Source organism: Triticum dicoccoides, chromosome 1B, assembly GCF_002162155.2.
Source record: "Triticum dicoccoides isolate Atlit2015 ecotype Zavitan chromosome 1B, WEW_v2.0, whole genome shotgun sequence".
Lineage (NCBI taxonomy): Eukaryota > Viridiplantae > Streptophyta > Magnoliopsida > Poales > Poaceae > Triticum > Triticum dicoccoides.
This window is the reverse complement of record NC_041381.1, coordinates 689,993,443-690,011,758: the sequence shown is the minus strand read 5'-3', so window position 1 is coordinate 690,011,758 and position 18,316 is coordinate 689,993,443. Positions and strand designations below refer to the sequence as shown.

Here is an 18,316-nt window from a genome sequence, read left to right as displayed (position 1 = left end):
GTTCTCCTTGATCTTCTTGGAGATCTATTCGATGTAACTCTTTTTGCGGTGTGTTTGTCGAGTTCCGATGAATTGTGGGTTTATGATAAAGTTTATCTATGAGAAATATTTGAATCTCCTCTGAATTATTTTATGTGTGATTAAGTTATCTTTGCAAGTCTCTTCGAATTATCAGTTTGGTTTGGCCTACTAGATTGATCTTTCTTGCAATGGGAGAAGTGCTTAGCTTTGGGTTCAATCTTGCGGTGTCCTTTCCCAGTGACAGCAGGGGCAGCAGGGCACGTATTGTATTGTTGCCATCGAGGATAAAAAGATGGGGTCTATATCATATTGTATGAGTTTATCCCTCTACATCATGTCATCTTTCTTAATGCGTTACTCTGTTCTTTATGAACTTAATACTCTAGATGCATGCTAGATAGCGGTCGATGTGTGGAGTAATAGTAGTAGATGCAGGCAGGAGTTGGTCTACTTGTCATGGACGTGATGCCTATATACATGATCATGCCTAGATAATCTCATAATTATTCGCTTTTCTATCAATTGCTCGACAATAATTTGTTCACCCACCGTAATACTTATGCTATCTTGAGAGAAGCCACTAGTGAAACCTATGGCCTCCGGGTCTATCTCTTATCATATAAGTTTTCAATCTACTTTTATTTGCATCTTTACTTTTCCAATCTATATTATAAAATACCAAAAATATATTTATCTTATCATATTATCTCTATCAAATCTCACTTTCGCAAGTGGTCGTGAAGGGATTGACAACCCCTTTATTGTGTTGGTTGCGAGTTCTTGTTTGTTTGTGTAGGTGCGTGGGACTTTTGCGGAGCCTCCTACTGGATTGATACCTTGGTTCTCAAAAACTGAGGGAAATACTTACGCTACTATTGTTGCATCACCCTTTCCTCTTCAAGGAAAACCAACGCAAACTCAAGATGTAGCAGAGCACATGCTCACTAGTTGAGCTATTCTCCTCCATCTTGTAGGCTAAGTACTTTGTCAGAGGTCTCATACCTCTCGACTCGGGCATGAGTCTGAAATACCAATTCCAGCTCTTGGAACATCTCATATGCTCTGTGGTGTTCAAAACTTTTTTGAAACCCCGGTTCTAAGCCGTAAAGCATGGTGCACTAAACTATCAAGTAGTCATCATACCGAGCTTTGTCAAACGTTCATAACGTCTGTATCTGCTCCTGCAATTTGTCTGTCACCTAGCGGTGCATCAAGGACATAATTCTTCTGTGAAGCAATGAGGATAATCCTTTATCATGGACCAAGTCTGCATCATTGCTACTATCATCTTTCAACTTATTTTTCTCTAGGAACATATCAAAAAAAATGGGGAGCTACATCGCGAGCTATTGATCTACAACATAGTTATGCAAAGACTATCAGGACTAAGTTCATGATAAATTAAAGTTCAATTTAATCATATTACTTAAGAACTCCCACTTAGATAAACATCCCTCTAGTCATCTAAATGATCACGTGATCCATATCAACTAAACTATGTCCGATCATCACATGAGATGGAGTAGTTTTCAATGGTGAACATCACTATGTTGATCATATCTACTATATAATTCACGCTCGACCTTTCGGTCTCAGTGTTCCGAGGCCATATTTGCATATGCTAGGCTCGTCAAGTTTAACCCGAGTATTCTGCGTGTGCAAAACTGTCTTGCACCCGTTGTATGTGAACGTAGAGCTTATCACACCCGATCATCACGTGGTGTCTCAGCACGAAGAACTGTCGCAACGGCGCATACTCAGGGAGAACACTTATACCTTGAAAATTTAGTGAGAGATCATCTTATAATGCTATCACCGTACTAAGCAAAATAAGATGCATAAAAGATAAACATCACATGCAATCAAAATAAGTGATATGATATGGCCATCATCATCTTGTGCCTTTGATCTCCATCTCCAAAGCACTGTCATGATCACCATCATCACCGGCTTGACACCTTGATCTCCATCAAAGCATCATTGTCGTCTCGCCAACTATTGCTTCTACGACTATCGCTACCGCATAGTGATAAAGTAAAGCAATTAGATGGCAATTGCATTTCATACAATAAAGCGACAACCATATGGCTCCTGCCAGTTGCCAAATAACTATTACAAAACATGATCATCTCATACAACAAATTATATATCATCACGTCTTGACCATATCACATCACAGCAAGCCCTGCAAAAACAAGTTAGACGTCCTCTACTTTGTTGTTGTTAGTTTTACGTGGCTGCTACGGGCTTAGCAAGAACCATTCTTGCCTACGCATCAAAACCACAACGATTTTTCATGAAGTGTTTTGTTTTAACCTTCAACAAGGACCGGGCGTAGTCACACTCGATTCAACTAAAGTTGGAGAAACAGACAACCACTAGCCACCTATGTGCGAAGCACGTCGGTAGAACCAGTCTCATGAACGCGGTCATGTAATGTCGGTCTGGGCCGCTTCATCCAACAATACCGCCAAATCAAAGTATGACATGCTGGTAAGCAGTATGACTATTATCGCCCACAACTCTTTGTGTTCTCATCATGCATGTAACATCTACGCATAGACCTGGCTCGGATGCCACTGTTGGGGAACGTAGTATTTCAAAAAAATTGCCTATGATCACGCAAGATCTATCTAGGAGAAGCATAGCAACGAGCAGAGAGAGTGTGCCTACGTACCCTCCTAGACCAAAAGCGGAAGCGTTTAGTAACGCGGTTGATGTAGTCGAACATCCTCGCGATCCAACTGATCAAGTACTGAACGCATGGCACCTCCGCGATCTGCACACGTTCAGCTCGGTGACGTCCCTCGAACTCTTGATCCAGCTGAGGCCGAGGGAGAGTTTCGTCAGCACGACGGCATGGTGACGGTGATGATGAAGTTACCGGTGCAGGGCTTTGCCTAAGCACTACGATGATATGACCAAGGTGTAAAACTGTGGAGGGGGGCACCGCACACGGCTAAGAGATTGTTTGTTGTGCCTTTGGGTGCCCCCTGCCCCCGTATATAAAGAAGGGGAGGAGGAGGCCGGCCAACAAGGGGCGCGCCAGGGAGAGGGGAGTCCTACTAGGACTCCAGTCCTAGTAGGATTCGGCCCCACCCTTTTTTTCCTTCTACCGGACGGGGAAAAGGGGAAGGAGAGGGAGTAGGAGAAGAAAAGGGGGGTGGCGCCCCCTTCCCAAGTCCAATTCGGCCTCCTCCCTTGTGGGGGGGGGGGCACCAGCCCCTTGTGGGCTGGTTAGCCTCCCTCCTATGGCCCATAAGGCCTATATCTTTCCCCGGGGGGTTCCGGTAACCTCCCGGTACTCCGGAAAAATGCCCGAATCACTCGAAACCGTTCCGATGTCCGAATGCAACTTTCCAATATATGAATATTTACCTATCGATCATTTCGAGACTCCTCGTCATGTCTGTGATCTCATCCGTGACTCTGAACAAACTTCGGTACATCAAATCACATAACTCATAATACAAATCGTCATCGAACGTTAAGCGTGCGGACCCTACGGGTTCGAGAACTATGTAGACATGACCGAGACACATCTCCGGTCAATAAGCAATAGTGGAACCTAGATGCTCATATTGGGTCCTACATATTCTACGAAGATCTTTATCGGTCAAACCGCATAACAACATACGTTGTTCCCTTTGTCATCGGTATGTTACTTGCCCGAGATTCGATCGTCGGCATCATCATACCTAGTTCAATCTCGTTACCGGCAAGTATCTTTACTCGTTCTGTAATGCATCATCCTGCAACTAACTCATTAGTCACATTGCTTGCAAGGCTTATAGTGATGATCATTACCGAGAGGGCCCAGAGATACCTCTCCGATACACGGAGTGAAAAATCCTAATCTCGATCTATGCCAACTCAACAAACACCATCGGAGACACCTGTAGAGCATATTTATAATCACCCAGTTACGTTGTGACGTTTGATAGCACACAAGGTGTTCCTCCGGTATTCGGGAGTTGCATAATTACATAGTCAGAGGAACATGTATAAGTCATGAAGAAAGCAATAGCAATAAAACTAAACGATCATTATGTTAAGCTAACGGAAGGGTCTTGTCCATCACATCATTCTCTAATGATGTGATCCCGTTCATCAAATGACAAGACATGTTTATGGCTAGGAAACTTAACCATCTTTGATTAACGATCTAGTCAAGTAGAGGCATACTAGGGACACTCTGTTTTGTCTATGTATTCACAGATGTATCAAGTTTCCGGTTAATACAATTCTAGCATGAATAATAAACATTTATCATGATATAAGGAAATATAAATAACAACTTTATTATTGCCTCTAGGGCATATTTCCTTCAATAATTGACTCACGGATACTTGTCGTGACATTGGACTATCTAGGTGACATTAGAGTTGATTGATGTGTATCATATGGTGTTATTTTAGTATGAACTCTAGGGTTGTTTGTGACACTTATGGAATAGCTCAATAGATTGATCAGAAAGAATAACTTTGAGGTGGTCTCGTATGCTACAAAAAAAATCATCTTATGTTCTCTGCTTGATAAGAACTTTGGAGTAATTCTTTGTTGCACATTGAGGGGCTGTTATATGATTCAATTATGTTAGCCCTGTTGAAAGATTTCACTAGTGAATGTATGAACCCTAGGTCTTGTTTCTAAGCTTTGCAATAACGTTTGTGCTTCGTTTTATCACTTGCTACCTTGCTATTTTTATATTTTAAGATTACAAAAACCTATATCTACTATCCATACTACACTTGTATCACCATCTCTTCACCGAACAAGTACACTTATAAAATTTGCCATTGTATTGCGTGTATTGGGGACATAAGAGATTTCTTGTATTTGGTTGCAGGGTTGTTTGAGAGAGACCATCTTCATCCTACGTCTCTCACGGATTGATAAACTTAGGTCATCCACTTGAGAGAAAATTGCTACTGTCCTACAAAACTCAATGCTTGGAGGCCCAACACGAGTCTACAAGAATAAGTTGTGTAGTAGACATCACAAGACAATCAGCCATGTACACGTAGGATTACCTGAAAAAGGTGTTAGAAATATGGGCAATTTACCATAAGATTTTATTAACATAAACAATAGATAACACATGGCTATAATAGCAATGATAGGACAAGTCATGCAATCTAATATAGAGTATGCAAATATCATCTGAAGTATAGAATATGAGCAAAACATATCTACGACACATGCTAGAACAAGAAACTCTAGCATGATCTTGAACAGAAAAGACATGAACACGTATTGAGCAGCGTTTGTAGCATGGTGTTAGCGTTCACGTTGTCGCCCATGTCGTCGAAGAGGTTGTCGACGTTGGGGAAGAAGTCGTCATTGGGGAAGTGGACATCGGCTTCCGTGGCGTCTGTGATGAAGAATTCAGTAGTCGCACAGAGTGCTCCCCAAAAACCTTATCACCCTTCTCCCATACAGGACTCGAAGTGACAAGGTTTCGAAGAGCTACTGTCCCGACCTCCGGTCCATGTACTCAAGTTGAAGCTGATTAAAAAGCATTGGGTTGTCATGCCACGAGAGATCGCCTTTTCACAACCTGTATTGTCTATATTCTCTTCTTATTAGCTACTCCCTCCGTCCAAAAATACTTGTCATCAAAATGGACAAAAGGTGATGTATCTCGAACTAAAATACGTCTAGATACATCCTCTTTTATCTATTTTGATGACAAGTATTTTTGGACGGAGGGAGTATATTTTTGTGTCATCTAGATTAATGTTGTGCTGCCACGACCAACTCACCAGCATCTAGGTTGGAAATTTCATTCTCCAATAAATTAAGAGGGCCTTCTCCTTCTTAAAATATGTGTTGGACTCAGTGCATGCCATGTTTGCACAACAACGAAGCGCGCTTTTTACAAACCACCCAAAATAGAGAGGATGAAATTCAGCGTAAATTCAGCGTTTTACTCGTACACCACAAGTAGACCTAGCCATGGGAAACCCGGCCCAGACGGCCCGGCCCGGCCTGATCTAAAAAAGCCTGACCCGGCCCGGCCCGACCTTGCCCATGGGCCGGGCTTGGGCCTGATTTTTAGGCCCAACGGCCGGGCCGGGCTCGGGCCCGCCATATTTGCCATTTAACAAAGAGGCCCAGCCCGAGGCCCATCGGGCTTTTTGACTGATGGGTCAGGCTCGGGCCTGAAATCTAGGCCCGACGGCCGGGCCGGGCCGGGCTTGGGCCCAGGTTTTTTGCAACGGGCTTTGTTTGGCCCGGCCCGAAGCCCGGCCCGGCCCGACATTTGGCCAGGTATAACCACAAGAGAAGATTCCTGGTGAAAAAGAGAGCATGCAAACACACTAGACAAATTGCCACAGCCTAAGCGGTGCAGCGAAGCGCGCTTACGCTTCTAGTTATCTATTAAGTCATAATATTTATTATGTTCAAAATATTATTGCAAACATGTAAAATAAAATTGTAATTTTACAGGAGAAAATCAACATCACATCAAACTAACAACCAATCTGATAGGCTAGAGTGAATCTAATACGTGAGAATGAGCTTCGATAGATTCTAAGTTCAATATGTACAAAAGGTTATATTTTAGAAACTGGCATGAGCTATTTGTACACACCAGACTGAACCAAATGTATAGATGAGCATATCAAATAAATAAATTGTAGGTAAGCATAGCTGAATCAGCGATATGTTACGTTCGTCGGTGACTATTTTCAATACCATGCATATGTTGAATTCATTACGGTATCTAACATTAGCAAATTTGCAAATGGTACAGTTTATAGATTCTAGAAATATGCACACCTAATAACACACTAGAAATCACTAGTAAAATATTAGTTAGACATTATTCTTTAGAAACCTCTCACATGTTATTTAATAAAATAAACTCTACATGAACATGGGCACATTCAGACAAATATGTAGGTGCGCACTATGCTATTTTTTTCAACTGTCACAAAAATAGTTCAAAGAAAATTTATGTCACATCACTTAATTTAAATTTAGCATAGACAAAGTGACGGGTCATATACATTACTACTCACAGCAAAGAGCATTGGTTAACTGTATCAACTAACATTAAAATTATACTTCTTAATATTGTATTATAGTAAGATAAAAAATAAACAAGTATAAAAGTTTGACATAAAACTATCAATTCGCCCCAGGCCCCAAAATTTGCTTGGACCGTCTCAAGATCAAAAGCAACAATGGGGGCGCGGCCTTGGCTGGGGAGGTAGGATAGCCTGTTCGACTCCACCTCCCAATTATGGCGCCACACAACACTGAATTGTGGTTGAGGATTCAGGTTGAACACCTCGTGGGTGTCATCGTCTTCGGGGATTGGCATGTGCCATGCTGGCGGATACATTAGGTGCCAATTTAATGTATCCAAGCTCAGTCCTCGTTTAGTTTCAATCCCTGCCAAGTCCAGTGCTAAAACTCGGATATCATGGTACATGGGCAACAGTGACCTAAATCTGTTGAGAAACGATGCCTTTCAGATGGCAGCCTACATCTTGTGGCAAAATTCATAGCAAAAACCCTACATCTTGCTCCCCCTGATACATCAGCCAAGTTGCTTCTCTCAGCCTGCCCGAGTGAACTCTGAACCATGCAGTGACTAGTGGATATATACCTCTGCAGCAATGGTGTCCAGGTGATGTTCATGGCTCAACAAAAACTCAAGTGTGCCTGGTTATACTCTCGTTGGCCTTGATCGAATAGCAGGTTCACTTCTAGAATTTGCAGCCGGTTCTCGCCTTCACTGAACAAAATTCCAATCCCAACTTGCACAACGTCACCAGAATTGACCAAATTCTGCAAGCGGTCATACCAGTCCGTCGTGTTTTGAAGAGCCCCTCGCTGCTGGTTCATGGGTCTTGGTGCGGCATACTCAAGGTCAAAAGCTAAAATGGCGGCACGTCCTTGGCTCAATAGGTAAGAGAGCATGTTCAACTCAACCTTCCAATTATGGCACCACACGGCAGTAATTTCTGGTTGAAAATTCAGGTCGAACACCTTGTGCGCGTGGTATGCCCCGAGCTGGCTGAGGTCGTCACCATCGGGGATAGGCATGGTGGCGCGCCGGCGGACGCGCGGCACAAGATCGCCGGTGTGGCGCTCCACGCGCGGGCGCTGCAGGAAGATGTCGGCGTGGGGGTTGAGGGAGGACGCAATGACACGCTGACCGGCGTGGTTGAGGTTGGAGGAGCCGGTGAAGCTCTTGGCATGCGGGTTGAGGGAGGACGCGAGAAAGGGTGGCGGCTACGGTGGGGCCCTGTCGAGCTCGCGCTGGAGGACGACGAGGGGAGCGGCGTTGGAGCGCTCCTCGTGCTCGCGCCGAGCGGCAACCTCGTCGGACTCGACGTCGCACTCGGTGATGCCGTTGGAGGGGCCGATGACCGCCTGGTCGTGCTGAGGCGGCTGCGCTGGAGCCTCGGCGTCACGCTCCCCCTCGCGCCCGCGCCTGCGCCTAGCGGCGAGCACCTCGTCGGCGGCGTCACAGGGCTCGCTCTCGCGGCGAGTGGCAAGCTCGTCGGCGGGCTCCAGGTCAAAGCTAACGGTGTCGTCGCCCTCTTCCATGGTGCGGTGGCTTCCTGCCGGTGGACGGAGTTTGGTTGGGTGGTTGAGTTTTGGGAAGATTAAGAGGAAAACGGGAATTTGGGGGATTCCGGGAGCGAATATTATTTTTTTTCCACCTGGAAAAGCCAGGATGGAAGTCGATTAGTTATGTGATGAAAGAAAAGGCTATTTTTTTCCAAAAAAAGAAAAAATAAAAATCTAAATTTGTTTAGCCTGACCGGCCTGACTGAAATTGGACAATTTGGACGAGCTTGCAACATTTTTGTGTGAACGTTCAGAAAAACACTCCAGCAAGATCAAAGAAATAAACTATTGAGAGAACGCAAGAGGTGAAACAGGTGCATCCTCTTTCCTCGCTATTATGTTGGCGATCTCGCCGCTCCTCCTTACCTCCGATGGCCGCGGTGGGTGGGGGAGGAGCTCTAGGGAAGCATGGCCCTTTAGGTAGGCTCGTCGGCAATGGCGCCACATCGGAATGCCCGCATTTCAAGCTTAACACTATCACATTCGAGCACTTGTAATACACATAAGTTGGGATGAAGAAATTTTGCATTTTATGAGGAGGCGCTATGGCATTTGAGCACTTTTTCTCCTCAATTTCAATCCATTAATTCTTCATCTAATTGTCACCGATGATCTGGGACTCTTTTGGCAATGAGTTGTTGAAACTTTGCACTTGTTTAGGTGGTGTACCAGAGGCTACAGTAATGGGTCCATCGGCATGTTTAAAGATGGACTCGCCTATTGTGAATTAGTTGTCGATGAATAAAACAACGAAATTTTTGTTGCATGCTATTGCAAGTTTTAATATGGGATGTTTCAAATTGATTAACCAAACTCGTCATGTTGTTCAGGATTCGTAGGGTTGCCGATGCATGAGGGCTCGAGTACACATGATGCATGCTGCTAAGATTATAAGGTGTTGAAGCATGTAAATTATTTTGCATCAGCTCTTGCACATAATTAGATGCATTACTGGAAACTAAGGCTATCGGATACATTGTGCTCATTAATAAAAATTTAACAAAATTCAGCCTACTTCAAGGACACGTGCAAAGCCGGTCCGCAGGGGCGACCGCTTCGTGGTGCATGCACGGCAACAAGCACGCCGTGGAGTTCAAGGTCGTCGACATGGACCCCGACGTGTCCCTCATCATGGCGGCCGGTGTGCCACGACGCCAACCCGTTCAAGCGGGAGGACGGGGAGAGGCTCGACGGCCCGGGCTACGACGACGTCGGCGGCGTCCGGAAGCAACTCTCACAGATCCCCAAGCTGTTCAGGACGCTCGGCGTCAAGCCCCCCAAGGGGATCCTGCCGACTAGAGCGACTCGGATCCTGCTGTTCGGCCCGGCCGGCACCGGCAAGGCGCTGCTCTCGCGCGGCATCGCCTCCTAGTCGAGCGCCAACTTCATTGTCGTCATCGGGGCCGGAGATCGTGTCCAAGATGGCCATGGCCGGCTAGAGCGAGGACAACCTGCCCAAGGTGTACGGCGAGGCCGAGGCCAAGGCGCCATCGCGCCCAACCGCGAGAAGACGCACGGCGAGGTGGAGCGTCGCGTCGTGTCCCAGCTGCTCACGCCCATGGACGGGCTCCGCCCGCGCGCGCAGGTCATGGCCATCGGCGCCACCGACCGCCGCAATTCGACAAGGAGATCTACGTCGGCGTGCCCGACGAGGTCGGCCGCCTCGAGATCCTCCGCATCCACTCCAAGGACATGCCCCTCTCGGACGACGTCGACCTCGAGCGCATTGGCAAGGACACGCACGCACGGGCACGGCTTCGTCGGCGCCTACCTCGCCGCGCTCTGCTCCGAGGCAGCATTCCACTGCATCCGCAAGATGGACTTCATCGACCTCGAGGCGGACACCACCATCGACGTGGAGGTGCATGTCCGTCATCATGGACGGACGACCTCGTGCACGCCAAGGAGGTGACCAAGCCATCGGCTGGTGGAGTGGAGGTCCCCAAGGTCTCGTGGGAGGATGTCAAGCTGGAGGTCCAGCAGTGCCCGGTGGAGCACCCGGAGATGTTGGAGTTTTTCGGCATGGAGCCGTCGCGGGGCGTGCTCTTCTACGGCCCGCCGGGCTTCGAGGTCGGGGCTGCAGATCTTCTAACGTAGCGCGCGTGCAAGCTCGCGGTGCGCGACCTCATCCAGAGGAGCTCGCTCGTCAGGAAGGCCGCCGCGGCCATGGCCAGCGCCGTGGTCACCCGGAAGCACTTCTCTTCCTGGGGGGCATGGAGCACGCGAGGCGGAGCGTCAGCGACATGGACGTTTTGAAGTACGAGTACTTTGCTAGCAAGTTCAAGCAGGCCGGGTGGGAGCTTTGAGGAGGCGCCGCCGACACAGGTAGGCCCGCCGGATGGGCATTTAGAGCTGAAGGCCGCGACGGACGCTGACGCTTCCATGGCTAAAAAATCTAGGATTTGTAATTTGCAGATTTACTTCATTTTTTATTAATTACATATAAGTTGCAGAACTTTACTACGGCTTGTGTGTTTGTGATGAGGCAAAAATTATCTCGGATGAACACGCGTGTTGGTTTTTCTCACATAGTTTGTTCATCTTTTCTCAAACATGAAAGATATTGATATGAACAGTATTGCTCTACGAAACATGTCAAGAGCATGAAACAGATACGAGAACCTGAAAGCAGTGATATGAACAGTATTGATATGAACAGTATCATGGAGATACCCGTGAATTACATAATCTGCAATGCTAGTATTCTGCTAAGGTTTATTGTGATATGACATGCAACACAAAAGAAAGATGCTTACTCTAACAACAGTAAGCAGATTGCCACAGCCTCCACCTCCTCTCCCAACTTAGGGCTCCTCTATCTCCCGCCGGCCCGCATCGTCTTTGATGGCCCTAGGGCCATAGAGGCGTGGTGAACCCCGACCCTTGCTGGAGGGAGGGATCTTCCTTCGTTTTTAGGTGTTTTAATGAGTTTGTTTAGGGTTTGTCTCCTGCTATCCGGCAGATCTATCGGGATTCGGTGAGGGCTGAATCCATGAGCAGGCAAGAGACAACCTGGCGAACTGAAACATCTTAGTAGCCAGAGGAAAAGAAAGCAAAAGTGATTCCCGTAGTAGCGGCGAGCGAAATGGGAGCAGCCTAAACCGTGAAAACGGGGTTGTGGGAGAGCAATACAAGCGTTGTGCTGCTAGGCGAAGCGGCGAGAATTAGGATTCTTGATCCCTCTCAATCTCTCTTTCAATTCGAGGATCCAGAGAGGTGGTCTTCGGTGGGAGATCTTGTCTTATTTGATCCTTTTGATCTATACTTCTGTTCATCGACGGCGGTTGTTGTTCTAGTGCGTTGGTCTTGCGGTACCTTAACACGGTGACTTCCCGATTGTCTTGATGAGGGAGGGGTGATGACGACAGCATGCCTTCAGCTCGCTTCATGGAAGGTCTATGGACATGGATGTAATTTTTATTATTTATGTCTTCTTTATACTGCCATGATGAATAGATCAGTTTTCTATAAAAAGAACATTCAAAAACCTTTGTTTCAAAATAAGTAAAGTAAGTTTGTTTTTAGGTCAAACTTGCTTTAAGATTGACTAACCAATTTTCATGTCTTTTGCGGTACTCGTATTTTTTTAGCAGATTCTCGTACTCATAATTGGAAATCTCTCAAAACTAATTTGATGTTCAGGTTATTACGACTTGGGACAAATCTATTCAGTTCTTTTGAAACCGACGGAGTACACAAGTTTTGAGCTATAAACAAATAGAACATAAATTGCATAAATAAAGTTTGGCATGGTGTGAACTTCCAAAAATCTAAATGAGCTTTCCATTTCAAAATATCTTTCAAAGACTCCTATTAACTTTCTAAAGATTATTGCCAACTTCGAGCAGAAAACACAGACAGAGCTCATGTTCCTCCTCCTCAAAAGTTAATGGTGCTGCTTTGTTAGATAGATATTTTCTGGTTTATTGTTACACAATATATGTAATAAATAAACGACAGAAAAAAAGAAAGAAGAACAAACAGACAGACAGACAATAAACCGTTCTTTTCTATCTGATCTGAAAATAAACAAGTTGAGCTACAGCCGAGGTCCCTAGGAAACACTACAGGTTGAACATGCTGGAACACATCTCACGGGCCTCTCTTCAAAATTTCACAGTAGCTACCAACTCTATATCTCTATTCAGGACGACTGAACTGACAAGGGGGGGCTGAATCAGTAGCCATTCGGCCACATTTGGTTAGCCTGGGCGGCGGCGGCGGCGGCGCTCAAGTTTCCGTCGCTGGGGTTTCGGTGTTCGGGTCCTAGGCCTGGCTGCGACTGCCCGAGCGCTGCGCCGTACTGCGACGGCATCTGCCCCTGCCTAAGGCCGCCCTGGTGGCCCTGCTGCCCCTGGTAGCCCTGCTGCCCTTGGTAGCCATACAAGGGGTTGGCAGCAAGAGGCGGCATTCCTCGCGAACCAGCTCCATGCATCCACATTGCAGGGTTCTCGCCCTGCACAGACAAACATTGAAGTTAGCAATTTTCCTAATATAAATCTAGTTCAACCGCTCTTGCGTGAATCTCTTACCTGCTGTAGAGACATGTAGGGGTTTCCATCCTTGTATTGGGAGGGCATTGCTCCATCAAACCCAGGAGCTGTGGTTGCCGACGGATTGCTTTGGTTCAGGGCAAAGTTTTGAGGCATGCCATTTGCAGTCCCGAAACCTCCAACGTAGTTGGAGAGCATCGAGGCTGGCTGTGGAAGGCTCCCGAGAGGAACATTGCTCTTGTATTGTGGCATTGGGTATTTTACGCCAGAGTTGGGAGCTGCAGCTGCGCCTTGGTGGAATAGACCGCTGTTCATGTATGCTTGCTGATAGGCAGCAGGCGGGAGATACGCATAGCTTTGCGGCAAAGATGGGTATCCGATCATGTTTGCATATCCAAGGGGAAGCCCTCCTTGAGCGTAAGGATGAAGGGCAGCAAGATGGTGAGGCAGAGGAGGACCTGGAGCAATGCCGGTGTTTCCCTGAGAGTGGGTCAACTGTGGGTTGGATAAACCACCTTGATTAACATTCTACAAGAACAAACCATATTAGAATGGTGCTGCAGAAATAACTAAGAAAACTGAACATCTAATGTGACAAGAGAACAGCAGAATTGCAGCTTTTTCAGTAACACAAATAACAGCATAATAAAATCCTAATGAGTAATACAGCTACAATTTAGCTCTCTAGAGAAAAAATGCCCACGCAGAGTTAGGCACAAATGTAAGTGTTGCTAGCCACAAGACACAGAACTGAACAAAATAAAGCACGAGGCAGATGTAACTACAACAGGATTTGACCAAACATGACCAAAAAAATTGATTGCTAACACTCTGGGCATAGTTAACAATTAATATGCAGCATAGCTGCACTAAGAGCAGTAAGCAAGAGTTATCCTGGTTGCAGGCTGCAACTTCCAGGCACATTTTAGAGTGCAGCAAGTAAAACTGTATACAGCTAACCCATGTTCCTCACCAAACAAATATATTTTACCCTTTTACCAGAATGAATTCGTACATATAGAATTTGTAACACATGGCTACTCTCAAAAGAGTTGTCGTCTAGTCCATGATTCAGTGACGTGTTCATACCTCTTGTGGCTGTGAAGAAACAGTTGCATTGTTCACGGACGATTGTGGTGTACCATGAACCATTGTAGCCAATGGAGGGTTAGTAAGCAGCAGCGAGAATGCTGGATCCAGCTCACGGAAAGGCGGCATTGCTGGTGGCAATAGGCCATTTGGCATATTTCCTTGCTGCGAGTAATAAAACAAGTTTGTCAATGAGAATGAAGCCAGAGCAGGACTTTCTTTAACTGGATTTTGGAATCACAGGTTAGCAAATACAATTAATACAGTTTGCACCAGGGCATTTTTATCCACTATTAGGTCAGGTAGTTGGTTTCTTCATTTTGGATCAACATTGGTGGTAGATGTGATATATCAAAATAATCACAACTCCAAATTTACATGTACATATATGGAAAATAACAACATATCAATGGAAGTTCTTATAAAATAAACCAAGATAAGAAATGAGCATATACCATGAAGTTAGAGAGGGGAGAAATGTTTTGCATTTGACGATTGTCCTGCAGATAAGTCTGCACGGTAGGCTCTGGTTGTACTGCACTTGACGTGGCATAATCAGATGATAAATTGTATTCAGTGTTGTTTGTAACATCCAGTAAATCAGCTCTTCCCACATCAGACTGTTGTGCTGATGTAATATCAGGATTCTCCGCATTACTTTCTGGTGCAGAAGCAATGTACTCGTTGGCTGCAGGAGTTACTGTCTCCTTGTTTTCAAATTCGTGGATTCTGAAAATGAAGGACTCAAAAATGTCACATGATGGAAGACGGTGGAGATACTGAAAATGAAGGACTTCACATGATGAAAGGGGCGTAAAGAATTTGATGAAGAAATTCATACCTGACATCGCATTGGTCCCCTGACTGGTTATCAGGAACTGCTGCGACCTCCACGTCACTATTGGCAGGCATCATGGAGCATGATGCATCGAGTGTCCCAGACACAAAACTACCGAATGTCAAGTGCGCAAAATCAGCATTGGAAACCTGAAGGTGGCCTGGGATTATTACAGCTGGGTTATCATCAGATGGTTTTGGTCTGTTTTCCTCATGTATGGTCAAGTCTTCCAACTGATACGCTGTAGTAGACATATCACCATTTGAATCTGCATCTAGAAGGATGAAATCATTAAAATTGAGAAAGACGATCTATATAATTAACAAAAGAGAAAGTGACTAGAAAGACAGGGAATTCTGGTCAGTTAGACAAGGAGGAAGCATGCAACATGAAATACAGAAAGAGGTATGCATAAGCTCTACAGTCCGGGAGACCCTAGGTAAAAAGAATTCAGAAAAGAGGCACAAAATTCAGGGTTTGATGTACCACATCACACTGAACCTTGTGTTTCGTAGGTAAGACATGCTTGTTTGCCAGTGGGTGAGCTGATAATAAGCAATAAACATGCATCAAAAAATAAAAACAGCTCAGGGTCATACAGAAATAGTAACTCCAACATGTCCTAGCATAACAGATCTTCACATAGGCACAAATGAAAGTACAGATGCAAAGAGGTAAATGACATCTTTCATAACTTACTTTGGTTGTGTTCAAATGAATGTTCATCAGAGAGATAGCCATCTGTTTTCTCTATCAAGTCATTATTCAAGACCGTGCCTTCATCAGACGGGGATAATGGTCCTGGAGATGTTAGGCCAGTGGCATTGCTTGCACTTGTCTCCTTAGTTTGCTCGTTGGCATCTCCAGCGCCGTCATTCTTGACCTCCAGGGTAAATGATCTTGGTGCACTCACATTTGCGGAAGCAGCACCAATGCCTTCTGGCACATCAGACCCCTGTCCTGGAGGTAATATGCCAACAGAGTCCTCCTTAGGTACAGAGGGGGGCTGAATAGTGCCATTTGGTAATTTCTCAGCTGTGACCCGGTCCCCTTCAGACGGCAAAACTGTGTTAAGATTTGCATTGGCAGCGACTGAACCACCAACAGCTGGCTTGGCAGCATTATTTGCAACCGGTCTGGCCCCAGATTTAGCTTGAGGCCTGCCCATCTTCACTATTTCAGCCAAAGAAGGGCGCCCTGGCACCCCACCCCAACCATGCTGCACTTGCGGAGGCTGGAAACTGGTAGACTTCGCATCAGCTAAATTACTGGTAACAAAAGCACAAAAGGTTAGGAAGTCTGCCAAGGAAGTCCTCGAGCTATGTACTTGCATTACCAAGTAGTCTTAGCATACAATGCATAAACAAGCGAGTGAAGCTGTGCATCATATAAAAACTAAAAAAGCTACTGTTCCAATTTGTAATGGTTCTAAACGGCTGATAGAAACACACATATTTTTTCTGAAAACACAGAACATGAAGAATCAAACATGTACAATGCAGAGATAAAATGAAAATTAGAAGACAGGGCAGCTCTGAGCACATGGTCCATCTCTCCCTAATCGTCAAATTACAGAATCAAGCATGCACAATGGATCATGGTCCTGCCAAGGCCAACCCCCCCCCTCGCTCTGCTATCAGCCTTGTACCAAGTGTTGCAACAAAGAGTTGGCTATGTTCCTTATCTAGGAAGTTATCTAGGAAGAAAGCTAACAAGGGTGAAATCATCTAACGGTGCTTAACAGTTAATAAACTACAGAAACATGTGATGTAATTTTGTTCTACTTGATTTTCCTAAGAGAAGAATGGATCAGACACTACGTAAATCAATCGATCAACAATTACAACAGAGAATAACAGAACTGCTAAAGAAGTGCAACAAAACTAGGAGCAAAAAATTAACTAATATAATCAATATTTACATACCCAGCTTCTGAAATTGTTTCCATAGGATTGCTCCCCTTGACAGCATCAGAGGTTGACGTGTTTGGTGGTGGAAGTAACTCTGTTTCCTTCTTGATAGGACCTTTAGCGCTAGCAGTTGAGTCTGCTCATATGTTGTCATGTTGATAACATACACAAAATGAGTTAGACTGTACAATATCAAACTTCATTATGATATCACAATACAGAAGTTAGCACGTTACCTCCTGGACCAGAGTAACCACGTCCACCTCGATCCAAACCAACCTTAGAACCTCGGTATGCAGGTTTATAGAATGGGCGAGACCTTGTTTCCTGAGGAGCTTTTACCTGCACGTGATAAGAGTTTGTCAGGAGAACGGGCAAGTGGCATATACTTAAACAACAGAAATAACAAAATTGCACTGAAGAATATCTCCAACGAAGTTGTATTGTTTGAAGCTCAAGGATTCTCTATGTACTGACCTCCTTTTTGTTGCTACGCTTTCTCCTCACTTCATGAAAGGGATCTGAACAAACATGACAATAGAGTTAGATAACTTGCCAACATATAGTTAGTTGCTTGTGTAGGAAAATATCGTATGTGTAGGTAAGCATTAGATAAAGCATGAGCATAGGACAGGTATGATCCACAGAAACAAACGAACAGGAGGATCTTCCATTCGGCTCTTACTGCAAAGAAAGGCCATTGCCATCGTCTCTAGTGAGTTAATAGACTTGTTTCCCAAGAATAAAAAGATTACCAAATGTACTAGTTTCAAACACACAAAATAACTGCCACTCTTTTGAACAAAAAGGAATGATGCACCAATAATCAATGCATGTATATAACACTCAGAACACAATAAATGCCAAATTAATCTCCCAAGTGAAAGCTTCTACACTATCTACAACCTCAATGCAATGTGCAGCCTTTACACAAGAGCCCCATAAGTCAACCATGGACGAAGATATTAAATGTGGATAATCTACCTGGACAACCGATATCCTATTTATGCAACCTACTTAAGAGTGCAGGAGCACACAGATCAAGCCACTAAACTGGACCTGCTTACATCACCTGCTGCTGCTTCCTCACACAGCAAAATCAAAACTGCTTTCCTCATTATTGAACACTGCAAATCCGCATTGGATCAAACTAACAGCACATACATACATACATACATACAAATCACATGCCTTGCCCTACATCGTCGTGTCAGAAATCCGGGCCAGATTGGCAAGCGATACGACTCTAGCGCGATAGCGAGGGTCCACGCTGGGAGTTACAACGGCAGGGGGCCGTGAGGAAATCACTAACGAGCTGCGCGGGCTAGCTAACACGCACGCACGCCAATCGACTGGAGGGCGGGGCCGAACCA

General features: G+C 45.2%; 1 protein-coding gene across 2 annotated transcripts in view; it reads right to left on the bottom strand.

The window, feature by feature from the left end:
• Positions 1 to 12,489: 12,489 nt before the first annotated feature.
• LOC119349714 overlaps positions 12,490 to 18,316 on the bottom strand; it is a 6,351-nt gene continuing 524 nt past the window's right edge. Inside the window, exons 2-10 of one of the 2 annotated variants that reach the window (XM_037617803.1) lie at positions 17,421 to 17,476; positions 17,180 to 17,285; positions 16,959 to 17,079; positions 15,733 to 16,301; positions 15,037 to 15,301; positions 14,651 to 14,924; positions 14,196 to 14,360; positions 13,146 to 13,634; positions 12,490 to 13,069 (exon numbers count right to left, since the gene is read on the bottom strand). In XM_037617803.1, coding sequence (XP_037473700.1) covers positions 12,791 to 13,069; positions 13,146 to 13,634; positions 14,196 to 14,360; positions 14,651 to 14,924; positions 15,037 to 15,301; positions 15,733 to 16,301; positions 16,959 to 17,079; positions 17,180 to 17,285; positions 17,421 to 17,476 — 2,324 coding nt within the window. In that variant the 3' untranslated portion in view covers positions 12,490 to 12,790. Of the gene's footprint in view, positions 13,070 to 13,145; positions 13,635 to 14,195; positions 14,361 to 14,650; positions 14,925 to 15,036; positions 15,308 to 15,732; positions 16,302 to 16,958; positions 17,080 to 17,179; positions 17,286 to 17,420; positions 17,551 to 18,316 lie in introns of those variants that run through there. The other variant, XM_037617802.1, reaches the window with a different exon arrangement.